This window comes from Corapipo altera, unplaced genomic scaffold (genome assembly GCF_003945725.1).
Source record: "Corapipo altera isolate COAL_440 unplaced genomic scaffold, ASM394572v1 59, whole genome shotgun sequence".
NCBI classification, from domain to species: domain Eukaryota; kingdom Metazoa; phylum Chordata; class Aves; order Passeriformes; family Pipridae; genus Corapipo; species Corapipo altera.
Window position 1 is genome coordinate 6,934,549 of NW_020884917.1, and position 21,819 is coordinate 6,956,367.

Consider the following 21,819-nt stretch of genomic DNA (forward strand, 5'->3'; position numbering starts at 1 on the left):
AAATAAGAACTGCTTGAGGCAGGACTAATCCAAATCCTTTTCCCTAACATATCTCTCAGGTGCACTGCAGGGACTTCATCTATGGTGTGAAGGGGCTCTGACTGGGCAGGGACGGCTGGGTTGACAGAGCCTCCAGTGTTGACTAACCAAGCAGCCTTTGCTAAATGCTTATCCCAATGTTTTAAAGTCCCTCCACCCAGTATCTTCAAAGTAGTTTTCAAAAGTCCATTACACTGTTCAACCTTCCCAGTGGCTGGTGCATGATAGGGGATATATCATATCAATACCATGCTCTTTAGCCCAGGTGGTAACTTGGCTATTTTTGAAATTAGTCCCATTGTCTGACTCATTTTGTTCTGAGGTGCCATGACACCACAGGATTTGCTTGTCAAGTCCCAGAATGGTGTTCTGGGCAGTGGCGTGAGGCACAGAGTGTGTTTCCAGCCATCCAGTGGTTGCACATGGTAAGCACATAGGGTTTACCTTGGTGGGTTTGCAGAAGTGTGGTGTAATCAATCTGCCAGGCCTCTCCATATCTATACTTGGTCCACTTCCCACCATACCACAGGGGTGTCACTCTCTTACCCTACTTAATTGCAGTGCATGTCTCACAATCATGGATAACCTGGAAGATAGTGTTCATGGTTAAATCCACCCCTTGGTCTCGTGCTCACCTATAGGTGGCATCTCTGCCCTGATGACATGAGGCATCATGGGCCCATCAAGCTACGAACTTCTCCTTCTCCTGCTAATCAAGGTCTGTGACACTTGGACTTGGACAGCTCAGACTGCCTGTTCATCATTGTGATGTTCCTTGTTAGATCAGCTTTTTAGAATGTTTGCATCTACATGGTGGACTCTCATTATCAGCTTCTCTATCCAGGCTGCAATGCCTTGACACATATTGGAAGCCCAGATGGGTTTCCCTTTACATTGCCAATTGGTCTTCTTCCATCTGTCCAGGCACCCCCAGAGAACACTGGCCACCATCCACAAGTCAGTGTTATAGGGATAGTTTGATTTCCAGAAGAGTTGGTAACAGGAAAGCTATGAACTCGGTTTTCGCTAGGAAGACTTTCTGCCTAAATGGTAACATTTTTCACAGGCAGTTTCAATGCTTTCTCCCTGCCCCTGCATAGCAAGAGAAATTCTCAGCCTCTCTCTCTGAAACATGAGAAGAGAGAGATAGTCCTAACAGACATGTACAGAGGCCTTGGGAAGGTGGGGGAGACACAGAGAGAGGATAAAGAGGCCCTTGAGAGGGCTGGAACTTGCCTTTTTTCCCTGGGACCTGGTGCACACAGCATCGTTAAGAAAGGGCCCTTGCATCTGAAATAAACCTGGTTTTAATCCTTCCACCACCTTGGTATTCTTGGGAAGCATACAGGCGTATGTTTTACCTTACAGTGTAAAAGTAAAATCTTGGTCACTTCTCTTGTTCAGCAATATCCAAAGCCAGTTGGACGGCTCTGAGCTCTGCGACTGGACTTGATCCATCTTGGCCTTCTGTGGCTTCTGCAACTCGTTGTGTGGGGCTCCATAGAGCTGCTTTCCATCTCCAGTTCATCCCTACAATGTGACAGGAACCATCACTGAAAAGAGTATAATGTTTTTCATCCTCTGGTAGTTTGTTTGTCCTGTGAAGCTTCCTTAGCACATGCCAACTGTTCTTATTCCTCTACATCTGCCAGACCAAAATTCTCACCTTCAGGCCTACTTGTAATTATCTCCAAGATCCCAGGGTGATTAGGGTTCCCAGTTCTGGTGTGCTGCATGATCAAGGAAATCCACTTACTCCCTGTAGCATCAGAGTCTCACCAGGGACTTTCTGCCAGAGGCTCCGGGAAGTTTCATTTTCCACAGCTGCAGAGTAGAGCACATTCTTGACCTCTGGTCCTCTCCTGACTGGCCCAAGGGCTACAATGTGAGCGATCTCCTGTTTGATCTGTTCAAAGGCTTGTTGCTGTTCAGGGGCCCACTGGAAATCGTTCTTCTTCTTAGGTGTTATGAAAGAGAGGACTTACAGTCTGGCTGTATTCTGGGATGTGCATCCTCCAGAAGCCTACAGTGCCTAGAAAAGCTTGTTTCCTTCTTGCTGGTCAGTGGTGACATTGTTATCTGGTTGATTACCTCTGTTAGGATCTGACAGTGTCCCTCTTGCCATTTCACTCCCAGGAACTGGATTTCTTGGGCAGGTCCTTTGACCTTACTCCATTTGATAGCAAAGCCAGCTTTCAGGAGAATCTGGATGATCTTCTCTCCTTTCTTAAAGACTTCTTTTGCTGTATTCCCCCATAAAATGATGTCATCTATGTACTGCAGGTGTTCTGGAGCCTCACCCTTCTCTAGCAGCCTGGATCAGTCCATGGCAGATGGTGGGACTGTATTTCCACCCCTGGGCTAGTTGGTTCCAAGTGTACTGCATGCCCCTCCAGATGAAAGCAAACTGTGGCCGGCATTCTACTGCCAAAGGAATGGAGAAAAATGCATTAGCAATGGCAATGGTGCCACTGCTTGGTTGCCTTGGACTCCAGTTCATACTGAAGCTCCAGCATGTTTGGCACAGTGGAACTCAGTGATGGGGTAACCTCATTCAAGCCACGATAGTCCCTATCAGTCTTCATTCTCCAATGGGCTCACACATGGGCCAAATGAGACTGCTGAAGGGTGAGTTTTGCTGACCACTCCTTGGCTCTGCAGCTCGTGGATCATCTTACAGATGGGGATCATGGAGCCTCTTGGTGCAGTATTGCCAACGATGTTGCAGTGGTGATTGGCATCCGCTGTTCTTCAACCTTTACCAGTCCCGCAGCAGAAGGGTTCTCTGAGAGGCCAGGGAACGCATTCAACTTTTTAATCCCTTCTATCTCTACAGCAGCTACCTCAAAAGCCCACCAATGTCCTCTTGGAACTTTGAAACAGCCATTTTAGGTAATTGATACCCAGGATACATAAGGCATCTGGACCAGTCATGATGGGGTGTCTGCCACTCCTTCCCTATAAAGCTTACTTCAGCTTCCCCCACTGTCAGCTCTTAAGAACCCCGTCACCCCAGCAATTGAAATAAGACTCCGCCCCCACATGCCCTGATGGCATTAGAGTGCATTGTGCACCAGTGACAACCAAAGCTTTGTATTCTTGTGGGTCTGATGTGCCAGTACATTGAATCCACACAGTCCAATAGGCACAGTTATCCCGTGCCTCTACCTGGCTAGAGGCAGGGCCCCTCTAATGCTCATTTTGGTAAATGTGGCTTTCTCCTTCTGAATACATATTGGAGGTCCCTTCCTATGGATCAGACATGTTATCATCCCTCTGGTTCTGCCTAAGGGCTTGCCCACAGGAGACTGGGGCTACAGCCATCCTGGTGGAATCGCCTCTGGTCATTTTTCCTTTTCTGTGCCCGTGCTGATAAAGCATAGGTGGCTTTTCCATCCCATTTACTCATGTCTTTCCCATGTTCATGTAGGCAAAAACCACAGGTTGCTCCGTGTGGTGTACACCCTCTCCCTAGCCAGAGGATGCCTGTTCCGGATAGCAGGGGCTCCAGCTTGCATTGGAGAGACATAGACAATGCTCTCTTTTAAACTCTTCTCTCATTTTTTTATGGTGATTTTTTACTTCACTACATCTATGATGTACACTTAACCTTGTTGGGGTTGCTATTGGATTGTGAAAAGTACCTCTAATAGTGCCATTTCTCTCAGATGTTGGATCCCATCTTCCATGGTCTCTCAAGTGCAAAGATGATGCCCCGGCAGGTCATCTCTGTAAACAGACCTCTCTCTTAAGCTTCTTAAAAGCCATGTGCAGAGATGAAGGGGTTCTCCCTTACGAAGCCCTGGTTAATACTCACATCCTGAGACAGGGATCCTAAATACTTTGCTTTGCTACCATCAAGCAGTGCACTTTTGCCTATAAGATCCCAGACTCAAATCAACCAGGTCAGAATGGGTTCATCCTTTTGTCTTTTCACAAGTTGAAGATATTATCAAATGAAAGGGATTTAGTGATTACTTCTGGCTCTAGGTCTGTTATTTGTGACAGTCTTGCCTCCCCATCATCGTCTGCTAGGCAAACTGATTTGGTCTTATATTTTCTCTTCTGGATAGGGGCAACTTCTGTTGGCTTGGGTCATCCTTCTTGTTTTGTTACACTCTGAGTTGCCACAGTGTCAGGTGTTTTGTTCCCTTTCTTTTCCTCCTGGAGGTGCTGCACCATACCAAGCACCTTCCAGTAGGCAGTGTCCAGGGCTCCAAATGCAACCACAAGCTGTCCCTCCATTTCCCTCACTGATCTCATCACCTTGACAGGGTCCTGTAGTTGTTCAAGCATCAGCTTCCAGGTCATTGGAGCAGAAACACTGTCCAAGAACTTACCCATGTCCTCCCACAACCCATGCCACTCAAAACTATCCACTCCTGCAGTGGGTTTCTGGACACATTCCTAACAGATCTTGGTCCTAGCTTCATACATAAGATAGAGCATAATAATGCAAACTGCCAAACATACAAAAAGTAAGGTATCTTTAACATCTACAGGGAATTTAAACTCTTCAAAAACTGTTGTAGTAGACCTGAAGGAGAAACGGGTGAAGGTTTGGAAAAAAACACTGTCTTGCATTCCTCCTCCAGATTGGTTGCCATTATCACTAAACCCCCAAGGATAACAACTTAGGTTATGGTAGGAAAAAACCTCTGAAAACACATTCCAAAAGAGACTTATCGGCATTGAATCTACAAGCCCATGGATCCAAATCACAAACTGAAAAATAGCCACAGCTATCTTGGTTTTAGAACCTATTTTGAAATAAACACCTATGAATGGAAAATATGTATGCAGGAATACATGCCAAATAAACAGGAAGAAATTGAACAACATGATGTCTGAGGGGTTCTATATCCAATACACAAATGGATTATTCAAAACTGTTATTCTTTTTCCACTTTTTCTCTCAATGCCCCACATTGGGAAATGCCAATTTATTGTCTTGGTTTACTGACAATATGTCCCAGGACACAGGACCTCCAATGGAATAGAAACCCCTTCCCTTCTAAATCCCAAACACTTTTGAAATTACAAGGTGTTTGAGTGAAGTATGAAAAACCCATAACAATTTTACTAAAAACAGGGAATGAAAAAAAACCAGAAAACCAAAACCAAAACCAAATGGAGGTCACAAGGGGAGTACCAATGTGCAGAGTGGTGCCAGTGGCACCGGGCAAGCTCTGGTGGTGGGCAGCGGTGACAGCCACAAGCAGTGCTTAATCCGAGGTGCAAGGTGGTAGTGGCAGCAGCTGCGGCAGTGGTGGCAGCAGCGAGCAGTGGCAGGGACTAGCAATGGTAGTGATAAGTGGCAGCAGCGATGAGTGGTGGAAAATAGCAGGGGCTCACCATGCACAAAGGGGACATCTCTGGCCAGCGGCCATGACTCTGATGCAATGCAGATGGCAACTGCAGCAGGAGCGGCAGCAGCAGTCAGTGGGAAAGCCGTTGCCCAGCATGGGATGCTGCCCAAGGCAAGTCTGGATGGTGGGTGACTGGTGACTTCTTCCAAGAAACAGCCCCAGGACACAGAGGGCAAGTTCCAGTCAAGCCAGCAGATTTATCCTTCCTAAGCTCTCGTGGTATTTTCTGTGGAGACTCCTCCCCCCTCTCCCTGCATGGGACAAGAGAGTATAGGTGTCCCCTGCAGCCTTCAAAACCACGTGATGAAATGAAAAAATTCAACAAGAAAATCTTCTTCATTTAGTTAAATCATAATACACCCTCTAGCATAACAGAACACAAACTGGATGTTGAGCATAGAGGCTTCAGTCAACCCTAAAATGAGTCACATGCAAATTTTGTAAAACTGACTTAAGAGAGGAAAGTTTATTTATTCTTTTTTCACTTTCTCTCCTCAACATGCTCTTAATTTCTGCCCACAAAGTGTACGAAAATTTTAAAAAAAATCACCTTGTCTAGTACATAGATGAAAACTTATATTTTAATTTTTTCTTCTTTTGAAACATTTAAAAGTTAATTTTTTAAAAAATTTGAGGATTTAAGGAAAAGAATAAAATTTGGACTTAGCCTGACAAGTTCTTGACAGTGAAAGAGTGCAAAGAGTACATACAGATCTATGCACCACATGGCTCCCAACAGGTCATTCCCTACAAGCAAACACTGAGATTACTTAGTAACCACCCTTCTCCAGTTTTGAGCAGAAGATGAGCACACCAGAAGGAGTTCAGTTCATAGGTGACAGATGAGCTTTTCATAGATTTACAAGTCTAAAATCTCGGCCCTCTATCCAATCTTTTCAGACATGCACAGACTTTCCCCTAGACAGCTTAGTTCAGATGGGTTCCACACAACATGTGGGCAATCATGAAAAAAGCATTGTCTGGAGATAAAGAATCTGTGTCCCTCAGAAAGGGTTAAAATGTTTTCAAAGACCATTCCTTCAGCCGTCCATCTGTTATCAGATACTCTGTGTCAAACTTGGCCTCAGAACCACCAGCACAAAAAGATGTGACAGACTCAAGTGGGTGATGCGAACAAAGAGTGACATTTATTAAAGCAACTTTAATAAGGTGAGCTGGAGAGATTAATCAGCAGCTCCCAGCCCTGCTGCTCTACCTAGTAATTATTTCTATGGCAAAAAGAGTGATCTACCTGATTACTCTGGATTGTGGAAGTAATATTTTTGCACCTGTGATAGATGAAGGAAGATGTAAGAGTAATGTAGAGAAACATACCTGAAGGCAGGTTTGTTTGTCTAAAGTCTTCTTAATTTTCTGTCAAATTTTTATTCAATAAAATATACTACCTCTCCCTCCACACTCTGCCTGTTATAGGCACCTGTTACAGGCCACCAATATTGCAGTTAAATATGTATTCTGTCTAGATCAGCACAACAAAATATCACTTAAATACTTGACTTCTAGTTTAGCAGTGATCTCTTTCCAACACATTGGGACTGTTTGTCAGGTAAATATTTAATTTGATACACCCTAAAATAGGAAGTTAATAAAACATCTGAATACCTATCATGCTTTCACTGTGCAAAATTCTTCTCATAATCCTCCTTTCAAAGCTAATGCTATCAGATTACAAGCAACTAATGATAGTTTATCCCCAAAACAGGTTGAACAACAATTCCTCTTCTATTCCCAAAGCCTGTGCTCTGACACAATTTGGACTGGAGGCAATAAGCACCTAGCAAAATCACAAATCAAAATCCTAAACAGAAATAAAAGCATGTTTTAGTAAAAGGCAAGAGCCAAGTTCTGCCATTCTGCTGTGGATGCAAAATGCCCTACTCTGAATGAAGCCCCTTTTTATAGAGTTAGGAATACACAAGTATTAAGGTGTCAGGTAGTCTGAATGAGACAAACTCAGTCTGATTCAAAGCCACAGCATATTAGAAACATAAAAAATTACTTCTGTGGTCATTTTCTGGAAAGAGTTACCAGCTTTGAAATTTCGGAGCACTTTGTAATACAATCCAATCAACCCTAAATTACAGAATTCATCTGAAACATCTAGAAATCTACTGACCATCAGAAAAAATAATTAAACATTGAAACACATAATTTTTCCTTTTCATTTTGCCTAAAACCTCTTCTTCCCTTGGTCTCAGTTTATTCTCTTTTCATTTCATGGTTCTAACATCCAGCATTGGATAATGAGATACATAAGATATTTGAGACTGCTACTTTCTTTCACTAGGCACTACAACTAAATCAAAATAGCTAGGATCATTTGTGATTTGCAACAAGTTGTCAACCTTTTTCTCATCACTTTTATTACCCCTTTCTCCAACTAAAAAAAATGAGAACATTTTTAAGATTAGTCTGGAGAAATACATTTCACTTTGGAATTCACTCCCTTTAAAAATCACTCGGCTGAATCAAATTCATATTTGAATGACAACAGATTATTACACACAAAGGTACTGAAGAGGAGTTAATTTTCTCTAATCATTCTGCATAGTGAAAAGGAAAAACAGTACAAAAAAATTACTTTTACTATGACAGAATTTTTTTTTAATAAAAGAAAAGAAAGAAAAGAAATATACTCCATACTCACCTTAAACAATCCCTTACAGTTTCAGTCTCACACTGCAGTTCTGCCTGACCAACCTGATCTCCTTTTTTATGACCAGGTGACCATCCTACTGGATGAGAGAAAGGCTGTGAATGTAGTCTACCTGGACTTCAGCAAAGCCTTTGACACCATTTCCCACAGCATACTGCTGGAAAAGCTGGCATCCATGGTTTCGACAAGTCTCTTCACTGGGTTAAGAACTGGCTGGATGGCCAGGCCCAGAGAGTGGTGGTGAATGTTGTTGCATACAGTTGGCATTGGGTCAGTAATGGTGTCCCCCAGGGATCAGTGTTGGGCCCAGTCCTGTTTAGTATCTTTATCAATGGTCTGGATTAGGGGATTGAGTTTATTATTAGCAAATTCATGGACAACACCAAGTTGGAGTGGAGTGTCGATCTGCTAGAAGTAGGAAGGCCCTGCAGAGGGATCTGAACAGGTTGGATAGATGGGCTAAGACCAACGGGATGAGGTTCAGCAAGATCAAGTGCCAGGTCCTGTGCTTTGGCCACAATAGTCCTGTGCAGTTGCAACAGTCTGGGGGCAGAGTGGCTGGAAAGTGGCTCAGCAGGAAAGGACCTGGGGATGTTGGCCGACAGACAGCTGAACATGAGCCAGCAACGTGCCCAGGTGTCCAAGAAGGCCAGTAGCATTATGGCCTGCATCAGGAACAGTGTGGTTAGCAGGACTAGGGAAGTGATTCTTCCTCTCTGTACTCAGTACTTTTGAGGCCACACCTCGAGTATCGCATCCAGTTCTGGGCCTCTCACGAAGAACACAGAGGTGCTGGAATGAGTTCAGAGAAGTGTAACAAAACGGATGAAGGGTCTGGAGTCCATGTCCTATGAGGAGCAGCTGAGGGAGCTGGGGTTCTTTAGCCTGGAGAAGAGGAGGCTCGGGAGTGACCTTATCACTCTACAACTACCTTGAAAGGAGTTTGTAGCCAGGTGAGTGTCAGCTTCTTCTCCCAGGCAACTAGCAATAGGACAAGAGGACATAGTCTTAATCTGTGCCAGAGGAGGTTTAGGTTGGACATTAGGAAGAAATTCTTCACAGAAGCCCTGATTAGATATTGGAATGGTCTGCCCAGGGAGTGGTGGAGTCACCATCATCCCTGAAAGTCTTTAAGAAAAGACTGGACATGGCACTTAGTGCCATGGTCTAGTTGACGTGGTGCTGTTCAGTCATAGGCTGGACCCAATGATCTCAGAGGTCGTTTCCAACCTAATTGATCTGTGGTTCTGTGGTCACCTAATGCTAGCCACCTAAATACATGTTTACTCTCTTCTCCAAGGTTTTCTCCTTAAACTCCTTCTACAGTCACTTGTAGAAGAATTAACTTCCACTAAATCTCCCTTAGCAGACAAATACAAATAAGCAAGATGAATTCCACCCTTAACAAGATGTGTCAACAAAGTCAACTAACCACTTCAAGTCAAACATTACAGTGAAAACAACTGCCCCCAATAATACTAAACAGGCTGTAACTGAACTCATAGCAAGTGTGTGGTAAGCAATAAATCTTGCAGTTCCTCTTATTTATTTCTCAGGGTTTCCCACTGTGACTTGCTGTTTTAAACTTGTTTTTCTTAGCCTGTTAATCCTCTTCAGAGCTGGAAACTGTTAATATTACTTATCTACCCCAGGATAGTTTAATCTCAAGAACTTGTAATAGATGCATATGACTCTACCCTGAAAGTTGCTCTTCCTTTTAGCAATTATCTCTCTGAGATAATTAACTCAGTACTTATACTGAGTTAACCGAAAACACAGAAATAAAACATCTAAGGTGTGAGACAGGCTGTGCACAGAAAGGTTGAGACTGTGAGAACAACCAAAGACAGTATTCCTAAAACAGGCAGTGTCACAGCTCAGCTTCAACTCCAGCCTTGGCTCCATCCCTACACCTCAGCACCCCAGTCCTCATTTGCACATCTGTTTCATGATTCAGATGTAAAATATCCTTTATCTGGAGATTTATTTTGCAACCAGGATCCAGCATGAGGCCAGAATGAGGGCCTAAGATACAATTTTTCTGACATTTAAATTGTCATGTACATGGTATGGGAGCTCACATCCTTACAGTCTTCCTGTCCTACCTATAAGAGGTGGGAGCCAGGGAGAGAACAGAAAGAAAGAGATGAGATGTTAAGGAAACTTTCCTGTCTGACCGCTCAGGAGCCACTCTGGGAGTCACACTCGCACAGTTTCACTGCTGTGAGAGAAGCTTGTTTGCAGCAGGTGGCTCAAGTGAGCCAGCAAGTGCCCTGCTTGATTCCCTACATACACCACGCTCAAGCAGTCAGACAAGTTTCCCTCATCATCTTGACTCAAGAGTTTCCCATTGCAGAGTCTCAGATGTCTGTTCCTTGAAATAATTTAACTGTGGTGCAGCAACACAGTAACAGCTCAACCTGGGTGCCTCTGGAGAGAGACCACGAGCAGAGGAATCTCCAGGCTTTTGTACCCTTACAGTCTATGCAACCATTCCTCACGCTCTCTTCATGCCCCTTACATGTACCTCTTGGTCCAATGATGATGTTTGGTCTCGGGTCTTCTCATTTGTTCACTGGGTTCTACACCTGGCGTGGCAGGTACCCATGCCCTTTGTTAGGCAAAGGGTTGGTGCCAGTTCTGTGTTTCTCCTTGCATTGAGGAGTACTCTTTAAGACTTTTAAAAAACTAAGATAATGTATATGATGCATTAAACCCATCTTTTTCTCATCTGTAAAAAGCATTATAGCTTGGTAATGCTTATGTGATCTAGATATGTTTGAGGAAACTGTTTAAGTCATCACACTGATTTCCTATAAACCACTTGGCAGTCTTGACTGCAACTTGGACTGGTTTTCATATCATGAAACAAAGCTGAACAGCCCTATAATCCACCCAGTACTGCCCATTCTTTTCTCTTTCCCTTGTTTGACTATCAATATGTATTTACACACAGATTTCCTACTTCCTGTTAGTTTTTCAATATTATGTATAATTTCAATACTACAATAACAAGAAAACATTTAAATATCTTTGTCCTGATACTGACTCTATATTGTCTCTACAGCATCTATAAGAAGTTTGCTTGTTCAGCAAAACCCAATTTGCAAATGTATTTCATCTTGAATTTACACAGTGAAAAGTGATTCAGTTTTGAGTGCCAAATATAAGATATAAAGAAAGAAAGTGTCCAAAGGAGAGCTACAAAGATGGTGAACAGCCTAGAAGGGAAGTCATACCAGAGGCTGAGGTCGCTTGGCTTATTCAGCCTGAAGAAGAGGAGCCTGAGGAGAGACCGCATTGCAGTCTACAACTTCCTCACAAGGGGAGGCAGAGGGGCAGGCACTGATCTCTTCTCTGTGGTGACCAGTGACAAAACCCAAGGGAATGACATGAATCTGTGTCAGCATGAAGCTGGGGCGGTTTCGGTTGGAAATTAGGAAATGTTCTTCACCCAAAGAGTGGCTGAGCACTGGAATAGGCTCCCTAGGGAAGCGATCGCAACACCAAGCCTTTCTGAGTTCAAGAAGTGGTTGGACAATGCTCTCAGATACATGGTGTGACTCTTGGGGCTGTCCTATGCAGGACAAAGAGTTGGACTTCTATAATCCTTGTGGGTCCCTTCCAACTCAGGTATGAGTTGATTCTATTTATGATTCTATGACGATCAGTCATCTAAACAAAACTATGTCAAAATTTTTTTAGTGTCCTCAGCATCCAAAGCATTTGAAGTGGATTGGCAAACAAGACATACAGAAGACCGGTTCCCTTTTGAGGTCGTCTGTTTAAATCTGTGGGAGTCTAACTGATACAGCTGTAAGACACATCTCCAGACTTACAAATTCTTCTTCAGATCTGAGAGATAGCTAACAATTAATAACTGTGATACCTATTTTTTCTGATCAAATATGAAGCTTTCTACTTTTCAGTGAGCTGAGCTCCAACTCAATATCAGAACATTATTAACCTATATTCATTCAAACAAAACAGTCCTCAGATGGGGAAACACTGCTGAACTGAAACACAGACTTATTAAAGTCATGGTCATTCAAGGCCGTTCATATGAAAATGTTTGTTAGACATCTTTTTTACAGACAATTAATGCCCAACAGTATAGTTAAATTAACTTCATTTGGTATCTTTCTGTTTTCCTTTGATAAAAATATAGCAGCAATTGGAAGACTTCTATGTGCATTCCTGAACAAAATATGGATGTAATTTCTTAATCCACTGAAAAGGCTTGTCATTTCTAAAAATTAATAATATTCAGGACAAATTTTAGTTCAAAGCAAAAATACTACATTTTCTTGTGTTTTCTATTGAATTCATGCTTTCCTTAATGTCCTATGTTTGTTCCTGATGCTGAAATCCTTCCCCAGAGACAAACCCATCACGTGCTCATAAAACCTGATACCTGGCTAGCACATTCCTAATTCAGATTGTAAGTTTTTACTGCATCAGTGTGCATATGACGTTTTGAAGAAACATGCTCTCCTAATTATATCCTTTCAACAAACAGCTGGAAGAATAAGCAGGTAAATGCTGTTCTTATTATAAGCAGGTAAAGGTCTTATTATAACAAAATAGTTTTCCAAATTAAGAATGGGCAGTTACATATAGACATACACACATCACAAAGTCTGCACCTGAAAAAGCCAGTCTTGACTTTAACTCCTTTTCCCTATTTTTTTAGCAGATAGAACTTTTCCAGTTGTATCACCAAGCAAGTCCCTCATTCACTCTTATAATATGGCAATCCAGATGATAATCATAGCCCTATTTAAATGTTATGCTAGAGGACAAGATGGTTTAATACGGTTTAAGCTTATGTTATTCCTGCTTTTGCTTCTCTCTCAATTTTTAATACCTCCTTTCAGACAAAGAGACTGAAGAAATTTGTCATCTTTTTCACCCAGACCTTTTGCAGTCACAACTTCTCTATGTGCAGGTTTGTACACAGTGTGCTAGGTTTCTCAGAGCCATCCATGTTTCCAACACAGGATTAATGGAAGAAATTCACAATTTTATAGCTACACATAGCAAAGTGCTTTTGCTAGTTATGCGACAAACTCTGGAGGTTTCAAACAACTGCAAGATTCTGTACCACCTTCTGTCCCTTTTTTTAAAAACTGTCCTGAATAGTTTCCAAATCACCTGAGTCAGGAGCCCTGTCTCCAAGTTCTAACAACTGTGCAACTCTTATTAACATAGTAGTATTAATTGAAGCATTAAAGGATAATAAGGATGCAATTCATAAGTATCACAAATCTATTCTTTAAATGCATGCCAGATTAAAATTACTGGAAAAACAATGAGGAAAATTCAGCTTTAACTATATTTTCCTTCCAAGATGTTTCAGTTCTGAATTCAGATGAGACCACCGTGTCAAGGCTATGTTGATAAGTAAAGGTTAACCATTGCTTTCTAGAGATTAAAAAGGTAACAAATCGTGTTGATGTCCACTAACTTCTCACTGTTTCTCAAGGACATCGACAAAAAGCATAGCATCGGCCTGCCCATAGGGTCCCACAGACAGAACAACTGGGACACTGCTCTCCCAGTGTTCAGACAATCCAGATGAGAAATGGGGTGAAATGAAACTGAAATATCACATGCACTGGAAACGGTTACTCAGGAAGTCCTGAGAGATTTGGGAAAGACTGTTCCTGCCAACACCAAACCTCTTGAGGTTTGGTCCCAAAAGAGTCAAAACCTTCAGGTGTTTAGGATTTTCCTCACATGAATGCTCTCTGCTGGAAACTTGAGGCCTCCAGATAATTCATATCTTGCTTTAAAAGCAGGGAAGATTCATCTATTTCATGTATCCTTGTATCTCCATACTGATATTCACAGCCTAAAGGTTTGAATGTGAGGTACCGTGACAATCCTTCCACACCCCGACACTGAATGATCTCGAGCACTGCCTTCCTCTAGGTGACTGCTGCGAATCTTGCGGGCAGAGTCCTTCAGATTCTGGGGATAAAGCTCTCATCCCTGGAAGCTGCCACGCTTGTCAGCCTTCTAGCCTCTTAACCTTTACAAGCTTTAGAACAGGGTAGAAGACTAATCCATCTGGTTCAACTGTAGAGTTTTTTTTTTAACGACCTTCAAAACACAGCATTGCTTGAGACAGTAGGGTTGCTGATTATTGATACCTACTGCCACTTCAGTCTTTGCTGTCTTTAAGCTCCATCAATAAACAAATTGGTGCTCAAGTCCTTCATGCATCATGAGTCATTAAAATGGAAGCTATGACATGAAATAAAGCAAGTTGTTGTTGTCATTGCCTCGTATCAAGGCATATCAAGAGCAGAGAGAGGCACCTTAGCCACACCCTCCCAGAGCAGGAAGTAGTGGAGCCACGACCCAGAGGCAGCTCTGACTCAGCTTGGGCAGCACCAGCAGAGAGAGTACCCACTCCTACCCACACGTAAGTCACCCCCGGGAGCTCAACTGACCAGGTGAACAGAACACGGCACATCAGCCAGGGCACAGCGTGACAGTTCACATAGGCAGAGCGAGTAGGAAAGGCACTGAGGCACTGTCAGCTCAAGCAGTTATCTCAGCCGGTGGTCTTGCAAGAGAGCTCAGGTACGGTGTCCACTCAGATAAAATGTTCTTCCATTGCGCACACCAGAAAGGATGTGGCAACCCATGCAGAGCTCCTGCAAAAGCATGCAGGTCTCAGGCTGCAAGTAGTGCCAGAGTCTTTCACTGCTTTCAGAGGGCAGCAGAGACAATAGCTGTGTGAGGTGTGATCAGGTCAATGATCTGCTCAGCCTAGAAGCAGAGCTGAGAGACGAAGTAGAAGTACTAGTATTAGGGACTCTGAGGAAGAGATTGACTGGCAGAGCTGCACTCTACCATGCCTTAGACAAATGCACCCACCATCCACTTCACAAGAAGCAATGGATCCCCTCCCTCTCACCACCAGGCAGAAGGAGGTGACCTTAGAGATGAAGGGGAGTGGAAATGGGTTTCTGATTGGGGTGGCAGCCAAATTCCCTCCCAGCCTACCTCACCTCCCCATGTGCCCTTATAGGGCATGGTATAAGGCCCTGGAATCTGAAGACCAGGGAAATGAGGACCAGAGAAATGAGAGTGTAGATGATGGTTCTTCTGGTATGGAGGGGTTGCCTAGGGCAGAGCAGCCTTGCATCACAACTTCCTTAATTAAGACAAAAAGAAGAGTACTAGTCATAGGTAACTCCCTTTTGAGACAAATTGAGGGCTTGATAATGTTGACCAGACTCAACCCATAGGGAGGTGTGTTGACCTCTCCAGGGGCCAAGGTAAGGGACATCACCAAGAAACTTCCTAGCTTGGTACTGCCCACTGATTATTACCCTCTGCTAGTTTTCCAGGTAGGCAATGATGAGCTCCCAACAAGAAGGCTGCAGACAATCAAGAGGGACCTCAGGACATTTCGACAACTGGTCAAGGGATGTGAAATACAAGTTGTGTTCCTTTCTGTCCTGCCAGTTGCAGGGAATTATGGGGTAGAAATGGGAAAATCATGCAGATGAACATCTGGCTTTCAGACTGGCATTACCAACAGAATTTTGCAGTTTTTGATCATGAGTTGGTTTGTATGACACAGAGCCTGCCGGCAAAAAACAGGGCCCACCTGTCTGAAAGAGGAAAAAGATCTTAGCTCAGGAGTTAGCAGGCTCATTGAGAGAGTTTTAATGTAGATTTGAAGGAGGAAGGGGGACATAGCCAGGCTCCACAAAGATAAAGTATGAGAAAGGGAGAACTATAGTAACCACCCTAATAGCAAAAGGAGGCTTCAGAGTGAAAATCTCAATCAAGCACAAGCAGCCAAAAATGTACCCAACAAGACAGGACTGGGGCATCCCTTTTGCATCCCTTACTGGGATACTGACACAATCAAATACTTCTATAAAGTGCCTGTACACCAACACACGCAGTAGGGGGAACAAACAGGAGGAACTAGAGATCTGTGTGCAGTCACAGGGCTTTGATTTCATTGCAATTACAGAGATGTGGTGGGATAGCTCACATGACTGGAATGTTGTCATGTCTCCTAAACATGCTGTACAGTGGTGGAGTTGCCCTCTATGTGCAACAACACTTCAAATGTATTGAGCTCTGTCCTGGTGTGGACGATGAGCAAGTCGACAGCCTATAGGTTAGGATAAAAGAGCAAATTAGTAAGGGTGACACTGTTGTGGGTGTTTGCTACAGGATGCCTGATCAGGAGAAGAGAGTGGATGAGGCCTTCTACAGACAGCTAGAAGCTGCTTTAAAGTCACAGGCACTGGTTCTTGTGGGGAACTTTAACTACCCTGACAACTGCTGGAGAAACAACACAGCAAAATACAAACAGTCCAGGAGGTTCCTGTAAAGCATGGATGACAACTTTCTGACACAGGTAGTGGAGAATCCCAGAAAGAATGGTGTGCTGCTTGATCTTATACTAACCAACAGGGAAGGCCTTGTAGGAGATGTAAGGTGGGGGGCAGCCTTGGCTGTAGTGACCATGAGACTGTGGAGTTCAGTACTGGGCAAGAAAGAAGCAGGGTAGCTGAGTAAGATTGCAACTATAGACTGTAAGACAGCTAACTTTAGCCTTTTCAGTGATCTTCTGGGAAGAATCCCGTATCTAGGAATATGCTCTGCAGGGAAGAAGGGTCTAAGAGAGCTGGTTGATATTCAAGGATTACTTCCTCTAGGCTCAAGAATAATGCAACCCAATGAGCAAGAATTCAGGCAAAGGGGGCAAGAGAACTGCATGAATGAACAAAGAACTCCTGTTATTACTCAAGCACATGCAGAAAATATACAGGAGATGGAAGCAGGGACAGACCACTCGGAATGAATACAGATTGTCACAGAAAGTAGAAACAAGATAAGGAAGGCCAAGGCCCATCTGGAATTAAATCTGGCCAAGGATGTCAAGGACAACAAGAAGGGCTTTCTCAAATACATCAGTAGCAAACCAAAAACTATGGAAAAAGTGGTCCCATTACCAAATGGAGGGGGGACCCTGGTAACAGAGGATGCAGAGAAAGCAAAGTAACTTCACTGACAAGACCAACCCTCAGGGATCTCTCACCCAGGAGACCAGGGTAAAGGAGAGTTGGAAGGAAGACAAAATGCACCCACTAGAGCTCAGAAAGCTGGTGGATACCATAAAGAGGTCACTCATGAACATCTCTGAAAGATTGTGGGGATCAGGAGAGGTGCCTGAGAACTCATTTTGCAGAGAAGGATCTGGTGGTCCCAGTGGACAATAAGCTGTCCATGAGCCAGCAGTGTGCCCTTGTGGCCAAGAAGGCCAATGGTATCCCGGTATGCACTAGGAAGAGCATTGCTGTTGTCAAGGGAGGTGATCTTGCCCCTCAGCTCTGAGGAGGCCACATCTGCAGTATTGTGTCCACTTCTGGACACCTCAGTACAAGAGAGATATGGAGCTCCTGGAGCAGATCCAGCAGTGGGCAACAAAGATGATTAGGGGATTGAAGCATCTCTCTTACAAGGATAAGGTGAGACAGTTGGGCTGTTCAGCCTAAAGATGACCGAGAGAAAACCTTATCAACATCTATAAGTATCTGAAAGGAAGGTGTTAAGAGGATGGGGCCAGGCTCTTCTTGGTGGTGCTAAGCAGTAAGACAAGAGGGAATGGGTAGAAACTGATGCACAGGAAATTCTGCCTGCATATGAGGAAGAACTGCTTTACTGTGCTGGTGATCACACACTGGAACAGATTACCCAGAGAGGTTGTGGAGTCTCCTTCACTGAAGTTGTTCGAGAACCAGCTGAACACAATCCTGTGCGATGTGCTCCAGGATGATCCTGCTTGAGCAGGGAAGTTAGATCAGATGATCCACTGTGGTCCCTTTCAACCTTACCCATTCTGTGATAACGTCCTTACTCAGACAATCAGCTTTGAGAGAGCATTGATGCTTCATTCTAATGAAGTTCTCTTTAGTGTGCCTAATAGCACAAAAAGATGCCATTAAACCCAGTACGGCATTTTCCTCACAGGATTTGGTCCCAAGTAAATGCCTAACTCAAAGATTACTTAGAATCCCAGGAAAACATAGGCAGCCCAGAGCTGGAAATCTTCAGGACAACTGAGAGTCAAATCAAACATGACTGAGGTCTCAGATGCTCAAAAAAAAAAAAAAAAAAAAAGAAAAGAAAAAGAAAAACCAACCCCAGGACCTGGAATTCTGGAGCTTCAGCTTTGGCTTCCTGTCTAGTTTAGTTCTACTCTTGCTGACTACCTCCCCAGTCAATATTTAGTATGCTATCTACTGTTCACTTACCCAAAAGGAACTATCCAGGAGAATGATGATTTGTGTTCTGATTAAATATCCTGCTACTCTGGAATTACTGTGATTAATCTACATCACAGTTCAGTGTTTCAGATGCAATTCAGGGTGGGACTAATGAAGTTAGGCTTCTCTAGACAGCTGCGAAACTTCCAAGTTTATAAGGAAAATCATACCAACATATTATAGTTACAGAAGCATTTCAGTCAACTCACTTAACAGAATGATCAATGCAAGAGTCAGTGTCTGTCATTTCTAATTACATTTTTAGAATGGCTTCAGTTTTTACCCCAACTCTTTCTCCTCACATTTTCTTGCACATCTTCCTTCACAACACATCTGCACTCAGAGGAAACTGTTTTTTTACACTCATTGCAAGATACAGAGGACAGCAGTGTTTCTCTTACATAGCTGCTGCTTACTATCATGTAGATATTCTTGTGTGTTAACACTCCCCAAACAAAAACAAAAGGAAGATGTAAAAGCAAACAATAGATCATTTCAGTCCAGCTGCCAGACACCCTCCAGAGACCAGTGACATAGGAACCACCAAGACTGTTTTGAAAGAACATATCAAAGACAAAAAGAAAGCCCCACAACAGATCAGTGTGAGAAGTGAAGGTGGAAACCTGAGCCAAGTCATCAGTTTATGCACATTGCTGGAATTATCAACTCAACAAGAAGTGTCACTTAAAACCAGACTTTATGTGAACTGTTGTCCTACTACTTCCTTTTGCTGGATGTTACACTTCTGCATCAGATAGCAGTATGTGCAATTTCCCATTTAGCATCATGCTTAATCATTCAGCAAGTGGCAAATTCAAGGCAGAAGCTTACTAGCCTTCTACGTTTCCCAAATGCTGCCAATGTTCCTAGACACAGACAGCAGTTACTCCATTGCACTACAGAGCCCTCTGTGCTGGCAGTCAGCACCCACTGAGCAAGGTTATCAGGAGTAGCTGCTGAGCAATTGCTGTGTGCCAGTCCCTGGAGGGGCCTCTGGGCCTCTGCAGAGTTCACATCATTTCTTAGACATGAGAAGGCCATGAAGCCTGTTCGTACAGATGCTGCAAGGATGCACACCATCAGTCAGGCAGCTGGCATAGGTAACAGTAAGAGAAAAACCCAGAAAGTTCAAAATCCCACGGGGCACAAACCCCTGTAGTGCTATATTTAAACAGACTGATATATTGTATTCTCTGTATATCATTGATACAATATATTCAGCTTGTAGAAGCTGTTAACATACTTCATCTCTCTTTTGAGGCTCACAGAAAGTCTCCCATACAAAAGAGATGCTGAATACAAACCTCTCTAATGCATGGTTATGTCCACAGAAGAGACACCCGAATAAGACACAGTACTCAATGCAATGTATTGACAATCCAAGCTGTGCAAGGCACACACACACACACAGTGCAATCATTCATTATGGAAAAAATCTTAGTCCCAGAACAAATCGTCTTGCAGGAACTCAAGACCTCCAGCCAGAGACATGTTTATAATTGATTAGCAATCAGGGCAGCATCAAGGGAAATGGGAAAAAAAGTAGAAATGTAAACGAAACTACAGTGTCAGCCCCACATTTAAGAAAACAACTGGGAGCATATTTACCTTCTCTTTGTTTTTGTGTCTCACATTACACAATGCCCACTTGCACAGTTCAGCACAGAAATCTCCAAATCAGTATTTTTCACTAAACTGTCATATTTTAAACCCACCTTGTCCATGACTCAAGCCACCACACCTCAGTTTATCATGGCTGTGACACATGAGCACACACACAGCCTGTCCTGCCAATGCTGCATTAGAGAAATCTTCAGCAAAGGGCAATAGCAAACAGGAGTGATGGTTGTGATGCCTTACCCGCCACATCATCCCACTGGCTTATCTGCCAGTACTCTTTATCATCACACTATATTAAAGGGCATATTCAGCAGAGTTGAGTCACTCTACACTCTTAAATCCAATTAAAGTCAACATGAACTAAAGATGTTCAGGATGTCATGACATCAATTACCAATTAACAGTCCACTTGCATGGGAGGGTAAATCAGCACACCACCAAAAAACCTTTGTGCTGCAAAGTGCATGTTCTGAAACAACCAAGCTCAAGTGTTCCAAAGAAAGAAAATTAATCTGTGAAAGACGCCCACTGAGCCTCCCTCCTGCAAGGAAGCAGTAAGATAACTAGATCTGGAGGCTGTAATATGGACTGTTAATCAACAGGATTCCTATTTTTCTTCAGTCTACTGCAAAGGCATGGATTATTAGTAACACTACAAGCCTGCCATTCATTTTGTTATTGCAGCATGACCAAGCAATAAAAGTGAACCAGCAGATTTTGCAGAAGAAGCAGTGTTATGTTTATCAAGATTTGACCTTCAATGACAAATATTTCCATTCTTTCTCAGAGAGAACTACCTCTAATATCAGAGGGGAGTACTACCACTAGCAGCAGAGGAGATGTGGAGCAGCAGCAGCACCAGCACAAGATGAACCTTCAAAGGAGAAAACAACCAGTAGAATGGCATTTCCCTGAAAAAAACCCACCAACCTGGTAACAGGAAAATCCTCTTTCAAACTCCCTAACAAAAAGAGACAGATAACTCACAAATACCTTCCAGTCCTCTGTGATTTACTCTTACCTCTGTGACGTTTTCTTGTATTTTCTCCTGCAGGAAAAGAACAAAATACAACTGAGACAGGAAGGCTCCACAGGTGAGGAGAAAAGAGTAGGGTCAGAAATCAGGAGCAATTCAGTGAAGCCACTTCTGCCATAAAATTGCCCCAAACCTGATATAGCCATTCCCTTCTGCTAACCTCAGTGGAGGCTGCCACTAAATTCAGGAGAAAAACCTGTGTGTTTTCCTGCATGCACATACTGTCCTTTCTTGTGAGACAGGTTTGCTGCAGCTAAGAAAGAACGATTTACTATTCTAAATGACTTAGCAGGAAGTCCAAGTGTCAGAAACTTACTTGTACTTATTAGTAGTAGTTTTTAAGTCTCCATCCAACAGGTAAGTACGGTTTTATCTGTAAAGATGTCATTAAGATGGAGTGATGCAATGCATCCAACCATATTGTCTGTGGTCACTCTGTGGAAAACCCCACTGGTTTTACAGCAGTCTTGCTCTAAAAAGAAAGTCTAGATCTTATCAAGTTCTCTTTTCCACCAAATCCCAGATACCACACCACAGAGCTTCCCTTCATTGAAAGTATCTTGGGACCTAACTGACCTTAGCCCAGGACTAGGAATAACAAGAGCAGATAAGCATACCGACAGGACCTCTTCTCCTCCCCAACACTCACATCACATCAAATATGGCAAAGACTGTAAACCTCTTACTCTTCTTAGCATTGCGGATTTTGTCTTCCAGGCAATGACAGAAGCTGCTAATGCACAGAGTAAGGCAATAACCATGCCTTTCTGC

The 21,819-nt window shown here is 43.2% G+C and overlaps 1 protein-coding gene across 10 annotated transcripts in view; it reads right to left on the reverse strand.

Moving 5' to 3' along the window:
• Positions 1–21,819, reverse strand: part of PDE1C (phosphodiesterase 1C) — a 196,611-nt gene that overhangs the window by 151,436 nt on the left and 23,356 nt on the right. For 8 of the 10 annotated variants that reach the window (XM_027655958.1, XM_027655957.1, XM_027655956.1 and 5 more), the window contains exon 2: positions 21,034–21,060. The exons of the other annotated variants lie outside the window; for them this stretch is intronic. In XM_027655958.1, the coding sequence (XP_027511759.1) occupies positions 21,034–21,060 (27 nt within the window). The remainder of the gene's footprint in view (positions 1–21,033; positions 21,061–21,819) is intronic. 10 annotated transcript variants of the gene reach the window in all.